The 18,957-nt window shown below is 40.7% G+C and overlaps 1 protein-coding gene across 7 annotated transcripts in view; it reads right to left on the reverse strand.

Annotated features, from left to right (window-relative positions):
- PCNX1 (pecanex 1) overlaps window positions 1-18,957 on the reverse strand; it is a 182,609-nt gene that overhangs the window by 145,987 nt on the left and 17,665 nt on the right. For all 7 annotated transcript variants that reach the window (XM_075531995.1, XM_075531997.1, XM_075532000.1 and 4 more), the window contains exon 2: window positions 3,770-3,978. In XM_075531995.1, coding sequence (XP_075388110.1) covers window positions 3,770-3,978 — 209 coding nt within the window. The remainder of the gene's footprint in view (window positions 1-3,769; window positions 3,979-18,957) is intronic.

The following is an 18,957-nucleotide window of genomic DNA, read 5'->3' on the forward strand; positions in this document are numbered from 1 at the left end:
CGAGGTGCTCGTGTCTAGTGATGAACCCCTTTGAGACTGGAAAACCTGCAACTGGTCCTTTCCTTCATAAAAACCCCCTTGGACTACAAAACGGGCTTTGGCGGGCATGCTTTCACCAAGTGAAGCCAAAAACCGAGGTCTTACCCACTTGAGGAACCCAAACAGCTCCTGGAGGACAAAAATCACCCCCAGTTGAAAACCACTGACCTAGAATTAATGGTCAATAGTCAATATTGAGACTGGAAAGAAGGGAGATATTGTGGAAACAAAAACGATGGACTGAAATGGATGGCTCCTGATACTAAAAGTCCTTCCGCAAAATGTCCTCACCTCTCTCTTTTCAAAAATAATTCAATAGGATGACTTTTAGCCAAGCTGTGGATGTCCTAAATATAGCTAAACGTATGAACTGGCTGAGTAAGAATTTTCTTTATTAGCAAGACTTGCAGGTTTTCAGCAATTGAGATTTCAACAAATACCTGGGAAGTACAGTGGTTTACAATTCTCACAGAAGAAAAGTGGCCTACTGCAGGAAACAGTACACCAAGCTCGGGGAGCCTCTACTCTAAGCCTTAATTTCCCCCTCTGCTAAAAAAATAAAAATTAAAAAAACAGGTCCCAGGAAAGGCAGAAAAACAACAGGGGTCTTTCTGAATCAGGGAGAGGTCACAAATTAACTTGTTAATTATTAGTACTGTTAACTGCTCAGGCTTTCCTCAGAAACTGCCTGGCACCGTTACAATACTAAATTTACGAATATAGCCCAGAATGCAATGATGTTCACAACAGTGTAAGGTTAAAGCACATCTCTGGCTAGACTAAATCTTTCTCAGAAAAGTTACACTATTACTCAGCTGCATATACCTTAAAATAATCCTTAGTTTATACTAGTCCAAGCATTATTAACATGGCCAAAGAGAAAATAAGGCCTGTCTCCAAAATATTTAACGTCTTAAAATTCAGTGTGCTAATTTCCATTACAGAAGCATTATCAGTATAATACAGAGAATGATGCCTGTGACTTTCCCCTAAACTACAGAGGTAAACTAGACACACACACGTTTTAACCGCTGTACCACAGAGAGACCAATGAAAACCAGGAGGCTCCAGTCGTCCCACTCCAGTCATTCAAGCAACTACTGATAGCCTATACCATACCAAAAGCCAGAGAAGACAATAAGTAGAGTCTAGAAATAAAAATATTGATATTTTCTTATTAATTTCTTTCTTGTAGAACAGATGGGAGGCTGAGACAAAGGAGATGTCAAACTAAAACTCTACAGCAAATAACATATTTAAAGGTGAAACTTAAAATACTTTAAAGTGAAGATGATTCACCACTATGATTTTAATTTAGTCATGTGCTGGAAAGTCACAGCCAATGAAAGAAGTAAAACAAGAAACAGGTGTAAGAACTAGAAAGGGAGAAAGAAAACAACTATCATTTACAGAAAAATCAAGAAATAGCCTATAAAGAAGACATTATATTAATAAGGGAATTTAACAAGGTTGTCAAACACAAAGTAAATGGCCACATTTAAAGAAATAAAAAATGGCATTATAAAAAATTTAACTGTCTGAAAAACCTAACTAAAATAATTCAGTAAATCTAATAAAGGTTATGCAAGCCTTTTAATGAAGAAAAAGTACCAGATACAGTAACGTTTTATTAAAATTTTACTGAAAAACATTAAAGAGATTCGATACCATAAAGATATCAATTTTCATGAGAAGAATCTACCTATTCAATACAACTGCAATAAAAAGTCTAAGTTCTTATAAACTTTGCCAAATAAACACACAAAACCCAAATCCACTGCCTTCCAGTCAATCCCAGCTGACAGTGAACCTGTCCTGGGTTTCCGAGGCTGCAACTCTTCACAGGAGCAGAGAGGCTCGGCCCTCTCCTGAGCCTGTGGTCAGCAGTTCAGTGTTTCCTGCCAGCACGATCAGGGTTCCTCTACAGGTCACATCAAAGAGCAAAGGACTACGAAGAGTAAAGTCAGTCTTAGGGAAACAAGCAAACAAACAAGGTAGGGACCAGCCCCACCAGATATCAGGAGCCATTTTACAAAAGCGGACAGTGAGGTAAAAGGACAAAGATAAACCACTAGATCAGCAATACAGCACGCCCAGAAACACAGCTGCTACTATACATGGAAACTTGAGTTCTGCAGGGAGTACTGGAAATCACCAAGGAAAGGATGGTCTGTGTAACAAATACTGGGAAAAACCAGTTTTTCACATATTTTAAAACAACCATAGTAAGTGTGAGGTCCCTAACTGCAACTATACACTAAACACATTCTAAGTTGAATTGAAAGATGAAAAGAAAAAAATCCATAAAACTTCTAAAAGACCGTACAGGGTGATAACCTATATGATTTCCTAATAGGAAATAATTTAAGCAAGCCACAAATCATAAACAAAAATTATTATAATGAACCCTTACAGAAGGAGAAATGACATGCTACAAACTATGAGAACATACATAATCAATAAAGGAATAAACTCTCAGACTCACTGCCACTGAGTCAATGCTGACTCACAGCAGCCGACTATGACTTTCCGAGAATGGAATTGTTCATGGGAGAAGAAACCCCAGTCTTTCTCCCGAGGAGCTGCCAGTCATTTCAAATTGCCAACCATGAGGATCACACCCCAGTAAAGGAACAGTATCATGAATATAAAGAATTCCTATTCATCAATAAGACAGCTCTAAAGAAAAACTAAACAATGAACAGGCACTGGGAAGAACAGAAAAACTAAATGAACAATAAACATCCGATGAGATGCTTAGCCTCACTAGTTATAGGAAATGTTAAAAGTCACAATCAGATCCATTTTATACTTACCTGACTGGCAAATTTTTAAAGATGTAAAAACCCCAAACCAAACCAACTGCCCTCCAGTCAACTCCAACTCAAAGCAACCCTCTAGCGCAGAGCAGACTGGTCCCGAGAGCTTCCAGGGTCATAAATCTCTATAGGAACAGACAGCCTCATCTTCACTCCACAGAGTGGCTGGCAAGTTTGAACTACTGACTTTGTGGTAACCCACTACACCACCAGGGCTCTTAAAAGAGCTACCAATATAAAATATTGATGAGGATATGGAAATAATAAGGACTTTTATATACTACATGTAAGAGTGAAAATTGTAATAATTTAGCATGCAGCTTAGAACTATCTAATAAAACTAAAATATCCTATGTACCTACTTACATCTGCTATATACTCACACATATACAACTACAATATCCTATGTAACTACTTACATCTGCTATGTATTCACATATATACCAGGAGACATTATTATACAGGGAGCCTTCTGAATGTTCATGAAGAAATGGTATAATCGAATTTTTTCACAAACTTTTTGAAGTACCTTCATAAAGTGTTATGAGAGCAAAAGAACATGGAAATAATCTGTATGCCTGTCAAAAAGAATGGGCAAAATGTAGTTTATTCCTAGAGTAGACGACTATACAACAGTGAATAAGGACAAACTAAAGATACTAGCACCTGACCTGTAGGTGAGTATCTAAAATACAATATTGTGAGCAAAAGACCTCCTGGCACCGTCTTTAGGAAATGTCCTAGAGCAGACGTAGACAAATCATATACCCTTTGCATGGTTTACTTGAGGCCAAGGGTGTGGCTTTAATTCCCAAGTATGCCCAATGGTCGGACTCAACCAAAACTTAAAGCCGTCCACATAGAGTACGTACACAATCATCTCCATCACACTGTGTAACACACTTCCTCACCTTGGTCCACGACTGTCCTTTCTCCTGGTTGAACAGCTGCCTTGTTCGGCTTTGGCTCGCTGATCTGTGAACTCACTCACACTCCTGTCTACAACTTCCCCAGCATCAAGCGCTCTGTGCAGTCGGTAGTTGACCATCTTCAGAACAATGAAAACAGCGGCTATCACAGGACAATAAACTGCCACTATAATCATGGAAGAAGGAAGGGCCTTGAAGAGAAAGAAAAAATTGTTTTTAAATAGTCTATATTGTATTCAATTAGAGAAATCTGGAACTAAAACTACACACACATATACCCAACATACCAATCTTGTAACACAACTTATTGTTTACAACCCTAAATTATAAAATTTTAAGATCTCTCTGCCTAATGCTGAACTAACAGCTACACGTGGCTATTGAGCACATGAAATGTGACTAGTCTGAATTCAGAAGTATTCTGATCAAAACATTCAAAAACTCAAACCCACTGCCATCCAGTCAATGCTGACTCATAGTGACTCCCTGCAGGTTTCTGAGACTGTAACTTTTTACCTAAGCAGAAAGCCTAGTCTTGCTCCCAAGGTGGGGTTGAACTGCTGACTATGAGGATCACGTGTAACCACTAATTAAAACATTAAATTTCAGTACATGTTGGCTCAATGTATACTATACCACCACGGCTCCATAAGGTATAAGTTGTTTAATTTACAGTTTTAATAACATCATTGTTTGTTGTTTTTTAAGTGTCTTGAATAACCTTTTCTGCAAAAAATGACAAGAGTCCTGGTGGCATAGTGGGTTCTGTGTTGGCTGGTAACCACAAGGTCAGCAGTTCGAAACCTTACCAGTCACAGACAAGGCTTTCTACTCCCATAGAGATTTACACTCACAGAAACTCATACGGGTAGTTCTCTACCTTATACATCTTAATTGACTAGATGGCAGGGAGTTTCATTTTGAGTCTTGAACAAAATGGCCACCCTCAAAAATATTCACACAAAAATACAGGACCAAGAACTGCAATTCCTGGAGGTCATTTAGTTCAAACCACTCAATTTCAGAAAGAAAATTAGATCTACTAAATGTGTATAACTAACTCAAGAGCCCGCCTAGGTCCCAGGTGAGGCCAAACAATAACCCACCAACAGCACAATGAAGAAGCGCTGACTGCTTCAGGACGATGGGGCTGTCCTGAATCAGAATGGACTCAGAGGAAAGGGTTTGGTTTCCCTTTGCTTTTCTTAAAACCACGATGGCCCATCCACTTAATAAGGAAATGAAATCAGGTTACATCGCGTTGCTACTTCCAATTTTAAATGTAAGATGATTATGAAAAATGAGTCGAGTCCCACTGTAATTCACTGCAGTCCATATGATGGAAGTGATTGATTATATTAAGTGGACAGAGAGGTAAACTGCCCAACATGATTGCTGAATAGTAGGTAAGTTCAACTGAACTAATAGTGGCCCCTCTAAACGGAGAAAAGTAAGAAAGAACAATACTTACCTCTACAATTAGCAAAAGAAACCAGATCTAAGTTAAGCAAACCCTCTTTCTCCACTACTGTATTACTAGAAGTCTAGAAGCCCACACTCAGGTTCAGTCAGGAAGCAGTGGGTCTGTATCTTAAAGGTAGTGCAGTGGTTCTCAACCTGGGGGTCAAACAACCTTTTCACAGGGGTCCCCCGATTCATCACAGTAGCAACATTACAGTGATGGAGTAGCAACGAAAATAATTTGATGGTTGGGGGTAGGAGGGGGTCACCACCACATGAGGAGCTGTCTTAAAGGGCTGTGGCACTAGGAAGGAAGGTTGAGAACCACTGGGTTAGTGGGTGGCAGGCACCACTCAAAAATGAGACGTAGGTTGTGAAGGGGAAAGCAGCTTTTTAAATAAATCTCCTAAAATATTCATCATTAATTCAAGAGACTGTATATATTCTTGCTTTTTTCCCACTAATGCAACTACCCCATTATTGATACTATGTTCCCTGAATGTTTGGCATCACACTTAATGGGCAATTCTGCCATTGTGTGAGTCATCTATATTAAGTAACGATGTATCACATTTTGGTAAAGGTTTGCCACATTTTGATTTCTTTGGCTGAGAGAACTAACAATTTCAACATAAAGAGCAAAACTTAAAAATTCGAAAGAATGCCTTTATCGTGTTGAGATGCGAATGATTTCAAAGCATGACTCCCCCGGAGCAAATATACAAGGGCAATGAATACGGCTGCAATAAAATCAAGAACGTCTATTCATTGAAAGACACTATAAATTGATTGGAAGTATAAGCCACAAAGTCGAAAAAAAGACAAGCAACACCAACAAGGAGTAACTTAATTCCAGAACACAAGTGTGCTCTTGTGGGACCTGTACACAGATCAGGATGCAGTCGTTCAAACAGAGCAACAGTGCATGGTGTAACATTAGGAAAAGTGTGTGTCAGGGCTGTATCCTTTCACTCTATTCATTCCATCTGTATTCTAAGCAAATAATCTAAGATACTGAACTAAGTGAAACAGCATCAGGATTGGAGGAAGGCTTGTTAAAACGGTGATCTGCAGACAGCAGCCTGCTGAAAGCAAAGGGAATTTGGAGTACTTTTTGATAAATAAGTATAAATCCATATGCAGTATGGGTGATACCACAAAATAAAGAAAACCCAAATCCTCAAAACTGGACCAATAAGCAGCACCATAATATAGAGGAAAGATCGAAGCTAACAAAATTTTCATTTTACTTGGATCCATAATCAATGCCCATGAAAGCGCTCTCACTGTCACAGGCCAGGGCAGAACTGCCCCTGTGGGTTTCCGAGACTGACCTTGACGGGCGTAGGAAACTTCACCTTCCTCCTGAGGGGTGGCTGGTGGTTTTCCACTACTGATCTGGCAGTCAGAAGCCCACTTCATAGCCAACTACACTGCAGAGCTAATCTGAAGCAAATAAATATTTTTAAGTGTTCAAAACAAAAATTTCAACTTGAAGTAATAGGCTGTGAGAGCTGTTTAATGAACAAGAGGACCAAAGAAAAAGTGATGCTGTTGAATTGCGATGTTAGCAAAGAATACTGAATGTACACGAACCGGCAGAAGAGTAGCCAAGTCTGTGCAGGAAAAGTACAGCCCAGGATGCGCTTTTATAGCAAGGATGGGGAAACTTTGTCCCATGCACTTTGGTCATGTGACCAGGAGGAACCAGTCCCTGGACAACACCGTGCTTGCTAAAGCAGAGAGATCGATGCAAAGGAAGACGACCTTCAATAACACGGATTGGCACACAGGCTACAACCATAGGCTTAACACAGCAATACTTACAGCGCAGGTGCGAGACTGGCCAGTTTCATTCTGCTGTGCTGGGCTGCTCTGAGTTAACACAGACTCAATAGTACCGAACAACTACAACAGAATCTGTCTGCTCATCCAGACCCAGACTTCACTACCGTTCAGTTGATCTTGACTTCTGGCAGCCCCACATGGTACAGATCGGAACAGTGCTCCCAAACCCTGTCTTACCGGGCCGCGGCGAGGAAGCGTCAACTCAATGGCAGTAAGTGTGGTTTATTGGGGGAAATTTTTATTTTACAAAGGCTTCTTCTGCAGTAGTTTAGTGCAAACCATTTGTGCTACACACATCTATACGTTATCTATCTTTACATGTATTGATATTCGTTCTTTCAAAATTGGTACAAAAAGGCAAACAATGGACAATGGCTTTCCTTTTACAATGAAGGAAATACACATGACCAGTAAACCAAGTGAAAACACAATGTCATCAATGCTGAGGAAAATACAAATTAAAATAAAAACAATATACCACTCGTGTATAGACAAAAATTAGGAATTCAGAAAGAAATGCAGAAAGAAGACCTCTCATACCTCTACTGAAACATAAATTAATGTATCACAAAAGATGCAGAATTCTTCTCACATGTATACACGAAATCTTTTTTTATGCAGTACGAGAAAGCTTGTACATAAAATGGAGAAAAACCTAACTGTAAAATCAGCAGGGAAATGAAAAACTGTACACTATTTACTACCAGATGATAGTAAAACAGTGAAAACTGAAGACTGAGCCTTCTTCAACAGCATAGACCAGCTGTAAAAGCCCAATATGATGTAGTCTAAATGAGAACTTTATGCTTGACTGCATTTGCAGGGGCAGTGAGTTCTTTACTGTGGCTCTTCTAGCTAAGTCTCCAACTCCTGCCAAACGACCTTTTCCTGCATGGGTCTGGTAAGATGGGGAGCGATGGTCATAGGATTCGCCTGTGAGTCACTGTGAACAGGACTCCCCTCCCCATTATACCATCCTGCTGCGTATCAAACAGGCCCTCTAGAAGCCAGAGAAGGATCTCATTACAGGCAAAAACCAGAAGTGGGTTCTCTGGACACAAGGTTCCTACACAGTGAACCTCCCAGATCCAGTATTTGCGAATCCTTCATCAACAAGTGCTTCATATCTTCCTCACTGTCAGCAAGCAAGGTTGTGTCATCGGCACATCGAAATTGTTAATAAGCCTTCCTCCAATCCTCATGTCACATTCTTCTGCATGTAAACCAGCTTCTCTGATTATTTGCTCAGATAAAACATTACTTGCTATGTGGTAAGATGAGGAAAATGTTGAATGATAAGAAATCACCTTGATGTGGAACGGAACCTCTTGCTAATGCATCCATAATAAACCATGACTCACCTGGAGAAGCACGGGAATTCCAGAACACTTCACTGTGTTCATGCAGAATTTGTACATGGATCAAGAGGCAGTGATGTGAACAGAACCATGCTGCATGGTTTAAAATCAGAAAAGGTGATTTTGTGTCAGGGCTGAACCCTCTCACCATACTCATTCAATCAGTATTCTGAGCAAGTAAGTCATCGGAGAAGCTGGTTTATGTGAAGAAGACTGTGACATGAGGGCTGGAGGAAGGCTTAGTAACAACCTGCGATGTGCAGATGACCCAGCCTTGCTTGCTGACAGTGAGGAAGACTTGAAGCACTCGTGGATGAAGAATTCACAAATACTACCATTCGAATCTCACAAAATCCCTACCAGGAACCTTTTGGATCCAGAAGGTTCACTGTGTAGGAATCTCGGGTCCAGAGGACTCGCTCATTCCTGGTTGTTGCTGGTAATGAGATCCTCCTCTGGCTTCTCAGAGGGCGTTTTACACCCAGCAGGATGGCCTAACGGGGAATCCTGTTCACAGTGACTCACAGGTGAATCCTATCACTGTTTCTCCCCCATCTTCTTAGCAGACCCATAGAGCAGTGGTGCTCAACCTTCCTAATGCGGCGACTCTTTAAAACAGTTCCTCATGTGGTGGTGACCCCCCCCAAACCATCAAATTATTTTCATTGCTACTTTGTAACTGTCATTTTGCTACTGTTATGAATCGGGCAACCCCTGTGAAGGGGTCGCTCGACCCCCAAAGGAGTCTCGACCCACAGGTTAGAAGTCACTGTCACAGAGGAAAAGGTTGCCTGATAGGAGCTACGAGACTCTGACACAAGCCATGGCATTTTCAGTGGCCTCATATGCATGTGAAAATTGGACATTGAATAAGGAAGACGGAAGAAGAATCGATGCAATCGAATTGTGGTGCTGGAGAAGAATACCGAAAGTACCATGGATTGCTAAAAGGACAACCTGATCTATCCTGGACAAAGCACAGCCAGAACGCTCCTTCAGGCAAGGAGGGCAAAACCTCATCTCAGGTACTTCAGACAGGTTGCCAGGAGAAACCGGTCCCTGGAAAGGGCATCATGCGCGCTAAAGCAGAAAGGCAGTCAAAGAGAGAATGGTCTTCAAGGAGATGATGGACTGCCATCGTGACTCCAACAATGGACTTGAGGGTAGGAATGATTCTGGGGATGGCGTAGGACCGAGCAGTGTTTTGTTCAGTTGTGCTTAAAGTCACTTTGGGTTAGAATCAGCTTGGTGGCACTTTTGTTAGGAAAGCATACGAAAAATCTAACTCTCAATCACTTAGGTGGCAGAAACATTAATGGCTGTCAGCTCTAGACACTGAGGTCAAAAATAGTTCCAAAAAATGGTAGTCGTCTCCTTACTGAGAATTATGTCTATATGCTTTTAAATATAATCATCCTCTTAGAAGCTGGGTGGAAGGATTTTCACCTGTCTTCTCTCCAGTAAAAAAAAAAAAAAAAAATCAAATGATGGGAAGAAGACAGGAGACTGAGCTAGTGACATAAGTTTCGTTTTATTAAATTCTAATGACTTCTCTTAAATATATACATGACAGTTCAGCCAGGAATGAGAGGGTCAAGCTATTCAGATGCCAAATATATTTCTGATAGGCCCCTTGAAAAGCCCTCTTGATATCAGAGAAATGGTCACAACTGAAATTATCAGTGTCATGAAGTAATCCTAACTTTTCATTTAAAACTCTATGGAATTTCCTTGTGCAGTAATGTAAAAATATATGCTGTCTATGCCACATTTTGGATTCACAGTTGTTGATGCACCACTGAATCAAAAGTTCTGGAAGTATCCCTTAACACTACTGCCTTGAAATACCTTAATCCAAAAATATCCTACTGATAGCTTCCCAAAACTGTGTTAGCTTTTGTGCTGGGTCGTTGAGTCCGTTCTGACTCACAGGACAACGGGCTCACAACAACAGAATACAATGCCACTCGGTCCTGCACCATCCTCCCGATTATCCCTATGCTCCAGCAGTCCATTGTTGCCGCCGGTGTGTCAATCCACCTTATCAAGTCTTCCTCATCTTCCCTGCTCTTCCACCTCATCCAGCATGACGTCCTTTCCAGGAACTGAGCTCTCCCGACAACCTGTCCAACACACAGGAGACAAGTGTCACCATCCTTGCTTCCGAGAAACCTTCTGACTGTACTTCTTCCAAGTCTGTGGTACTTTCAACACTCTCACCAGCACCAAAATCCAAACTCTTGTTTGGAGTGTTTGAAAAACAAACCAGAATTTAGTAAAAAAAGGTCTGCCTTGAGCATTCTATCCTTTTAAGACCTACAAAAGGAGGAAGGTGACTCAAAAGGTTGGAGCTAGGAACTGTTCGGGGCAGTGAATGCTGACAAGGAAGGGGGGCCACTCAGAAGAGGAGGGTGAGAATGGCTGCCCCACTGCAACCGCACATGCAGAAGCCGCTGAATCTGTGCAACAACAAGATACAAGAAGTCACAGCTTATGAGCCTCTGACTTCAGGACAACTCACACCTGCCCTTTAATGTCACATTTACCTTCACTTTGAAAAAAAAACGAAACCAAAAATAAAAGACTAAACCAACCCCTACGCACAACCAATTCTGTATCGCAATCACCTGTACTTCCTGCACATGCAGCTCTTAAAACTTCACGCCAAAACCAAAACCCCTGCTCCTCAGGGTCCAAGGCTGCATGTAAACCTTTAGGAGAGAAGACAGTCTCTTCTTTCTTCCCCGAGCAGGTGGTGGACTTAAATAGCCACTGACCTTATGGTTTGTAGTTCAACACTTGACCTACTGCACAACCAGACTAAACTAAGGCTAAATAAGAACCCACTGGAACCTTGTTCCAATTTAGCTACAAATTCAACTTAAAGGCACACTTAGGAAAAGATCTCTTGCAATCCAGCAGCTGACTGCAAGTAAAAATTAAGGGGGGAGGGGGGTATCAGTCTTTTGACTTCATAAACTTGAATAGGAAAAAAATACATTATCTCATTCCAAGAATATGTTGGGAACTCTCATCCTTGTTACACACAATGTACTTTGAAAGCCCAAAATACTCTTTTTACTCTAAATATTTTGAAGGCAGAACTATGTATTTTCCCTCATCCCAAGTATTATACACACTTATGATGGACTTAATTTTTGACAAGGGGCCTGATTCTATGCGATGGAGGGAAAGAAGAGTCTCTATTCAACAAACAATGCTGGCAAAATTGGATTTGCATATGCAGAAAATTGAAACAGGATCCTTAATTCACACCACACACGTACAAAAATAATTTTTCAACGTGGATTAAGAACCTGAGGATGCAAACTAAACCCATATATTTCTTAGAATAAGCAGTACAATGCAGTCAGAACTAACTTTCAACAAGATTATCTAATATAATGATAAGCACCAACAGCAGAAGACAAAATATGAGACCTCATAAAAATGTAAAACTTTTATGTATAAAAAGACTATACCACAAGGTGAACAGAAAACAAATTCAAATAATATCTTTATAAGATAATCATTTGATAAGAACCTAAGAAGAAAAATACATACAAAGCTGCTACAACCTAAGAAAATGACCACCCAATCATAAAACGGACAGAGGAATTGAACACAGATTTGACCAAAGAGGACCTTCAAACAGCCACCAAACACATGACAAGCGGTGTCATCTCAGCCATCCGAGAGAGGCAACCAGAACTAAAGTGAGATTTCGTTTCACTCCCACTAGATGGTAAGGTTTGTTTTACAAAAGGAACTGTTGGTGAGGAAGTGGGGAAATTAGAACACTTTCTTACGCATTGATGGTGGGAATGTACAGTGGTAAAGAGAATGGCGATTCCTCAGACAACCGGAGGACCAGCGATGCCGCTCCTGGATATCTATCTACCCCAAAGACCTGAAAGCTGACTCCAAAGGAGACTCGCACAGCAACGCTCACTGCTCACGACTCACAGGAGCCGAAGCCTCACTGCCCACCAACGGGTAAACGGAAAACAGAAGAATGTAAATAAACACGATGGAATACTACTCAGCCACCAGGAGAAGTGGCCTGGAGACGTGCTGCTCAAAAAAAGAAAGCAAACATGCTGAGTGGAATATGCCCATCAAGAAGGACAAATATTGTGTGGCCTCACTTATAAAAAAGAAGCAAATGTAGAGAAACAAAAGCCTATTAGTGGTTACTAGGCAGGGACGAGAGCCATGAGCTGCGAAGTGTTTGAAACCACCAGTCGCTCCTCGGGAGAAGAACAAGGCTTTCTACCCCTCAGAGCTGCAGTCTCAGCAGCTCACAAGGCAGTGCCACCCGGTCCTATAGAGGCACGATCAGTTGGAATCAACTTGAGGGCAGTGAGCGGAAGGACGAAGGGTGAAGAGAGGCTACCAGTGATTTAAAAAGCAAATTAAACGGTAGCATTGTACAGCTGCTTACTGTAATTGATGTCAGCGAGCTGTGTACCTGTCAAAAGTTGAATTGGCCAAAGTTGTGCAGCAGGCACTTTTACAAGAAGAGCAGCTGCTGCAGCTGGGTTATGTGGGATTGGGGTCCTTGGTTTAAGACAGGGGTGACAAACTGGTGGCCCGCGGACCACATGTGGCCCCTGAGGTAATTTTCTGTGGCCTGTGATGCTCTGAAATAAAATGAAAGTAGAAAAAATTGTTATGAAGAAAATAGTGCTTAGGGGAGACTGAGGCAATACCGTACACACAATTCCCTCATTAACCCTTCAACTACTGATGAGTAGACACGTGGCCCAGTGCCTGTCCTGGGGGCCTGTGGATGTGTTTAAACGTGATGACTCAGTTCCCGCGACGTTTGGAAGCGATATGTCTGCCACACACAGTGTCACGTCATGTAGACAGACCCCAATAGCGAAAAGGTTAAAAAGAGCACTCTGGGTTGTGCTGTGGTGAATCATCCCTAGCGGCAGCGCTAGTTCACATTGTTAGAGGGAAGCCATGACGATTGTGCATCACGCTTGTCAGCTGTCCAACACTTTGTGTGTTTTATTAGTTACTCTGTTATGTTTTCCAGTCTCAACACAAGAGGCAAGTGAAAACTGGTGGGAGGAAAGCGCTGGCAAGTTTCAGGTAAGAAGAATAGTTTTATAAATACATTAGGTAAAATGTTTAAATAAAACAATTATATAGTGTTATTTATCCTACTCATATTCCTGAATCCTCATTTCAAAATATAAATTTAACAAAATTTGTAAATGTGATGTGGCCCGTGTGAATCTTGCTGTTGTACCAAATGGCCCACGTTTTGAGTTTGACACCCCTGGTTTAAGACATTAAGTTCCCAAAATTATTTGGCAGATCCCCCTTCCTTGTCAGAGAGAAACATTTTACTCAGCACCTCCCTGGCTATTAAAAACGTTTGTACTGCAGCCCACGCTCCAGGATAGAGGAAGGCATCTGCTTTGGCAGCTCCGCTGCTTTGTTCCAGTGGCCCTCGAGGGGGCAGTATCACCCACCCTGGGAAACACTGGTTTAGAGGCTTAGGGCCATGGACTCGAGGAACATCTCAGTTAATTGGCATAACTCCTGAAGCACTTCTGTTCTACCCCTAGTCCACTATGCGGGCCTTCCATGGCACGATTGATCTCTATACACCTGAAACAAAAGAGGGCGAAGGAACGTAGAATGGGTGGTTCATTGTCTCCATAAAAAACTGTCTCCTTGATGTCAGACAGTATAAAATATGACAGACTAATAATAATTTGTAAATTATCAAGGGTTCATGAGGGAGGGGGTAGTAGGGAGGGAGGGGGAAAATGCGGAGCTGATACCAAGGGTTCAAGCAGAAATCAAATGTTTTGAGAATGATGAGGGCAACAAATGTACAAATGTGCTTGACAAATGGATGTATGTATGGATTATGATAAGAATAGTACAAGCCAAAAAAATTTTTTAAAGAATTGTACAAGCCTCCAATAAAATGATTTTTTAATTAAGTAATTAATTTTTAAAACCTATCTCTTTTTCCCCAAGAACAGAAAAACTATGGTGCCAGGCTACCATTACTGAAGATTCTGATGAAAGATCCCACTGCAGAATCTCTATCAAAAGTGAGAAAATGCAATTCAGAATTTAAAATGTTCATAGGCTTAGACTTTCTGGGGAACCCTCTGGAACTCCTGCTGTGAAATAATCCTGAAACCTTAAACCAAAAATGTGCTCTGAAGTTTTCATCAAACTAAACAATCGTTTAGTTGACTAGTCAAAGGGGGGAGGCAGCTATGCCTTCAGCAGTACATACGTTTCAGAACTATCTGCACAAACCAACAAGAGCAACTCAGAGGGCACACCGAGAAGCGCGGGGAGGTGAGCAAAGGGAGACTCAGTAAAAAGGACGGTGAGCACAGGTCCGCCACTCAGAGAACGCAGCCACGGGCACTAAACGCAACGGAGTACAAAAGCTGGATTTGTGTGTGTTTTGTTAGGCACTCCTAACAACAAAACAGGTAAATTTTAAGGAGGAAAAATAAAAAAGAATGTGATGGGTGCTTATATATTCTTGTTACACAAAATGCACTTTGAAAGTCAAAAATACTCTTGACTTCATGCTTAAAAACAACAGGAGACCTGGAAGTATATTTTGACAGTCTACTGCTTCCTTCACACACAGAAAGATACGTGTAACTGTTTTCCATCCGAACTGATGCATCTTATTCAGTCTGTGTCGCAAGAGTTGTCCACTAAATAAGTAATACAAAGTTTAATATTTATTGATCACTACGTGCTAAGCACATTTCTGCATGTTTTATATTAATTCCTTCAACCTGCATAGTAACCTCTTTAGGTCAATGTAATTATTCTCTCAGTTTTACAGATGGACTAGGTTAAGGCGCAAAGCGTAAGTAACTTGGCCAATGTCTCAAAGTGAGACATTAAGGCCCAGCTTGCTTCCAGAGACCTGGCTTTTAACCACATGCCTAATTCCCTTTAAGCCCGTAGCTGGCAACCCCCCCACCCCACCCACCCCCCATACAGGCAGGGCAGTAAATATTTGACTCAGTAAGTCCTAGTCTGTAGCAACCACTCTGCTCTGCTGTGGTGTGACAGCAACCATAGACAACATGCAAGCAAATGAGCATGGCGGCTGCCCAGAAAGATTCATTACGGAAAAAGAAACTTGAAGTTTGTGTCTTTTTCACAAATAACAAAGTAGTAACTGTTGTCCCACCCCTCTATCCCTTGCCAATAACTCAAAAATGTAAAAATCATTCATAGCAAAGTGAACTATGCAAAAGCCGCCGTGGGGTGATTTGCTGACCTCAGCTCTGAAGGAAAAATCCCTTGCTTCTCTAACCAGTAAGCCAAGCAAAAGGCCATCGAGCGCATCTCCCTTGTGTGTGCAAATGCTGTCCATGCCATGTGCAAACTTCGAACTCCCATCGGCACCAGTTCTATCCCACTGTGAAACCAAGTACCAACAGCCAACACAGGCCAGGAGTTGCTCGTCCACAGCACACCATTAAAATCCTACCACATTCAGGAACGAAACTGTGACAGCAACTTTCGCCTTGCTTGCACTCCAAGCAAAACAATCATAATAGATTTTGAAAAGTAGTTAGTCTTGTAAATTTTTTGGCAAATGTATATGGTATATCTGCTTCTTACTACAAGAAACTAATTTCAAATAATGCCTTATTAGTTTATTACTTATCAACTTGTTGGTTAACTTACTGATTTGTTTTTGGATGTTTCGCTAGTGAGAAAATTTATCCACTTACAGTAGAACGCTATATTTTGGGATTATTTTGAAAAAAATTCAATTGATGTCAAGAGTCATTAAGTAGGAAGATAGTGAAGGCATCAATGGTCTCATTTTACTATTTGACAGCTTGAGTGTAGGACACTAAGGACTGGAGGAGGGGCCTGTCATTACAATCAAGTAAAAAAAACAAACAAACATGTTTTCTATTTGAAAGTAGGTAAATTTTAAGAAAATCATAGGCAGTTAAAAAATTAAATTGATCTTTCAAAATAAATACCCATTCAAAGATTAGCATTTCTCTTGTAACATTGGGGGGGGGGTGTTACTTAAATCAATACTTTCTTCCAAGTGTTTAGCTATCAATGTATAGCTAATACCATTGTCACTTCCCTGAGGTCATCAATCTCTGCTGGGAGCTATGACAAAAAGAAGAGTGCATTTTAATTATAAGATCAAAATACTGAATTCATCCAGATTACCATTTTAAAATCCATGCTTCGCTCCTTACGTAATTTGAGGGTTTTGATTATTGGCAACTAGCAAGGTGTATAAAACAGTACTTTGAGGAAGCTGCAAAAGAAACAATCATTAACACAGAAAAACTGAACTCAATTTTTTCTTAAAGTGTCTGTCTGCTCTACCAATCTCCTGCGAAACAGAGGTAAAAATTAAACGACTGTATGTAAAGTTATCCAGCAAATGATTAAAAAAAAACTTTTCTTACCATAAGTTGTATGTTCCAGCCATCAACTATTTTTTCAGGGAATGAAAAACTAAACAATAGTTAAGCAACAATGAATGTTACCCTCTTTCCATAATCTTCCCAAACAACAATCAATCCTGAGACTGTTTCCAGCGAGTACAAAGGGCAAAGAATGAAAAAGCGCTTTTTCAAAACTCTGATGAGCCAGCCAATCCGTCTAGCCTTTCCTGGGTTCTAGCATTCTACAAGCAACCCCGTAGCTCGCAGAGGCCGCCTCGCCTTACACAGCCCGACAGAAAATCTTTCACCTTCGCCCCTAGAAAAGGTAAATGGATAAGCAGGGTCCAGTTCCAGATCTGTGCCACCGTTCACACTGGACAAATGAAAAGACTATTGGGAGAAAGGGAAGAGGCGTCAATAGCCAAAACGGCACACATTTAAGTGCCTAGAAATTACAAGAAACAAAGCGCACGAGTCTATGAATCCAACTACATACAGGTCACCCTATTTCCTCTTAAGACACTACAACTGCACTAAGAGCAACTGGTTCACAAATACACTGTCACCATGTAAGCCTATCTATAGGCCGGTCCTGGGAGTGCAGGTTACACGCTGGCCTGCAAACGCCAAGGTCAGCAGTTTGAAACCCAGGCGGTTCTACTCTGTCCCACAGGGTCGTTATGAGTAGGAATTGACTTGAAAGAAGTGAGCTGTTCATTTGCTTTTCAGTTATTCGATGTGTTGAAACTTTCTGTTAAAATTAAAGTACATTACCTCTAAGTTATTCCAGCTGTTATGCAACCAACCTTAACAAGTCAGAACATATTTGTGCATCTAAAAGTAGTTGGTAGATTTATTTTTCTAGAGACTAGACTCCATTCTTGACCAAAGTTTTCCCAAAGTAAAATCTGAAGGAACAAGAAAATAATGAGAAACACCAATAATGTTTTGATTTACATCTTTTTCTGAGTAAACTAACCCAGGTGGAATTTACTATGAGAAGAACTACATACGTCCCTTCATAAATTAGTAACCTGGCATTGTGGTGTATAAACCACTCTTTTATGAGTTGAATCAGGTTTCATTAATGCCTGAATAACTGCTAAAAGTGGAATTTCTACATAAGAGACCCCAAATTGGTCTAATTAAATAGCTTGACCTATATTTCATTTGCATCTGGTATGTTCTACTGAAACAACTTTTTCAGAGTTTATAATAAGAGAAAGTAAGCACTCTTTAACAAGCTCTGTCAAACATGACTTACCAAATTATTCCTTCTCACTGTACCTCACAAAAGGCAAATTCAAAGTATATCCAATGGAGAGTAGGAAAATACTTTAAAAACAATCAATTTCTTCTTTGACTGATTAACTACTCTTACAGACTAAATACAATCATAAAATAGCAGGACAAAATAACTCAAATTCAAGGTTTTAAAAAATTTGTTAGCATATTTACTGATTCAGAGGAAAAACAAATTATTATGATCAAGTAAAATTAAAATTCTCAGTAAAGTACACACAAAGGCTTATCAGAAGCTATTCTTCTGCTAGACTCTGCTTCAGTCCACACTAAAATGCAATGGGGTCAATTACTAGTTGAGACTTGACATAAGGAAGATCACGAGACTTGTAAGCTGAAAGGACGAGATTAGGTCTGATGTCTGTCTTGCCGGAACTCCTGTGTCATTTCCATCACATCACTCTGAGCTCACTCAATTTTCTGTAAACAGAATGATGGTACTGCGTGCTATAGACGCACATTTCTCCCTTTAAAAGGAAGTGCTAAAATTAGGCCCTATATCACACTATATACTCAAGATTAAGTAAATGGCAAAATTCCCTAACTGGGAGGCGGGGGGAAAGGAACAAGGAGCAAAGCATACATTTCCTCACTTTCCAGAAAGAGAACTTAGGTAGAAACACCTAGGAGCGATATTCATTCATTCAACACAGTTATCCCCCATTGCCATGAAGTCAATGACAACTCAAAGGAACCCTGCTCCAAGGAGTTTCGAAGGCTGCAATCCTTACTGGAACAGATAGTCACCGAGTGGCCACTAAGT

This window comes from Tenrec ecaudatus, chromosome 14, assembly GCF_050624435.1.
Source record: "Tenrec ecaudatus isolate mTenEca1 chromosome 14, mTenEca1.hap1, whole genome shotgun sequence".
Classification (NCBI taxonomy): domain Eukaryota; kingdom Metazoa; phylum Chordata; class Mammalia; order Afrosoricida; family Tenrecidae; genus Tenrec; species Tenrec ecaudatus.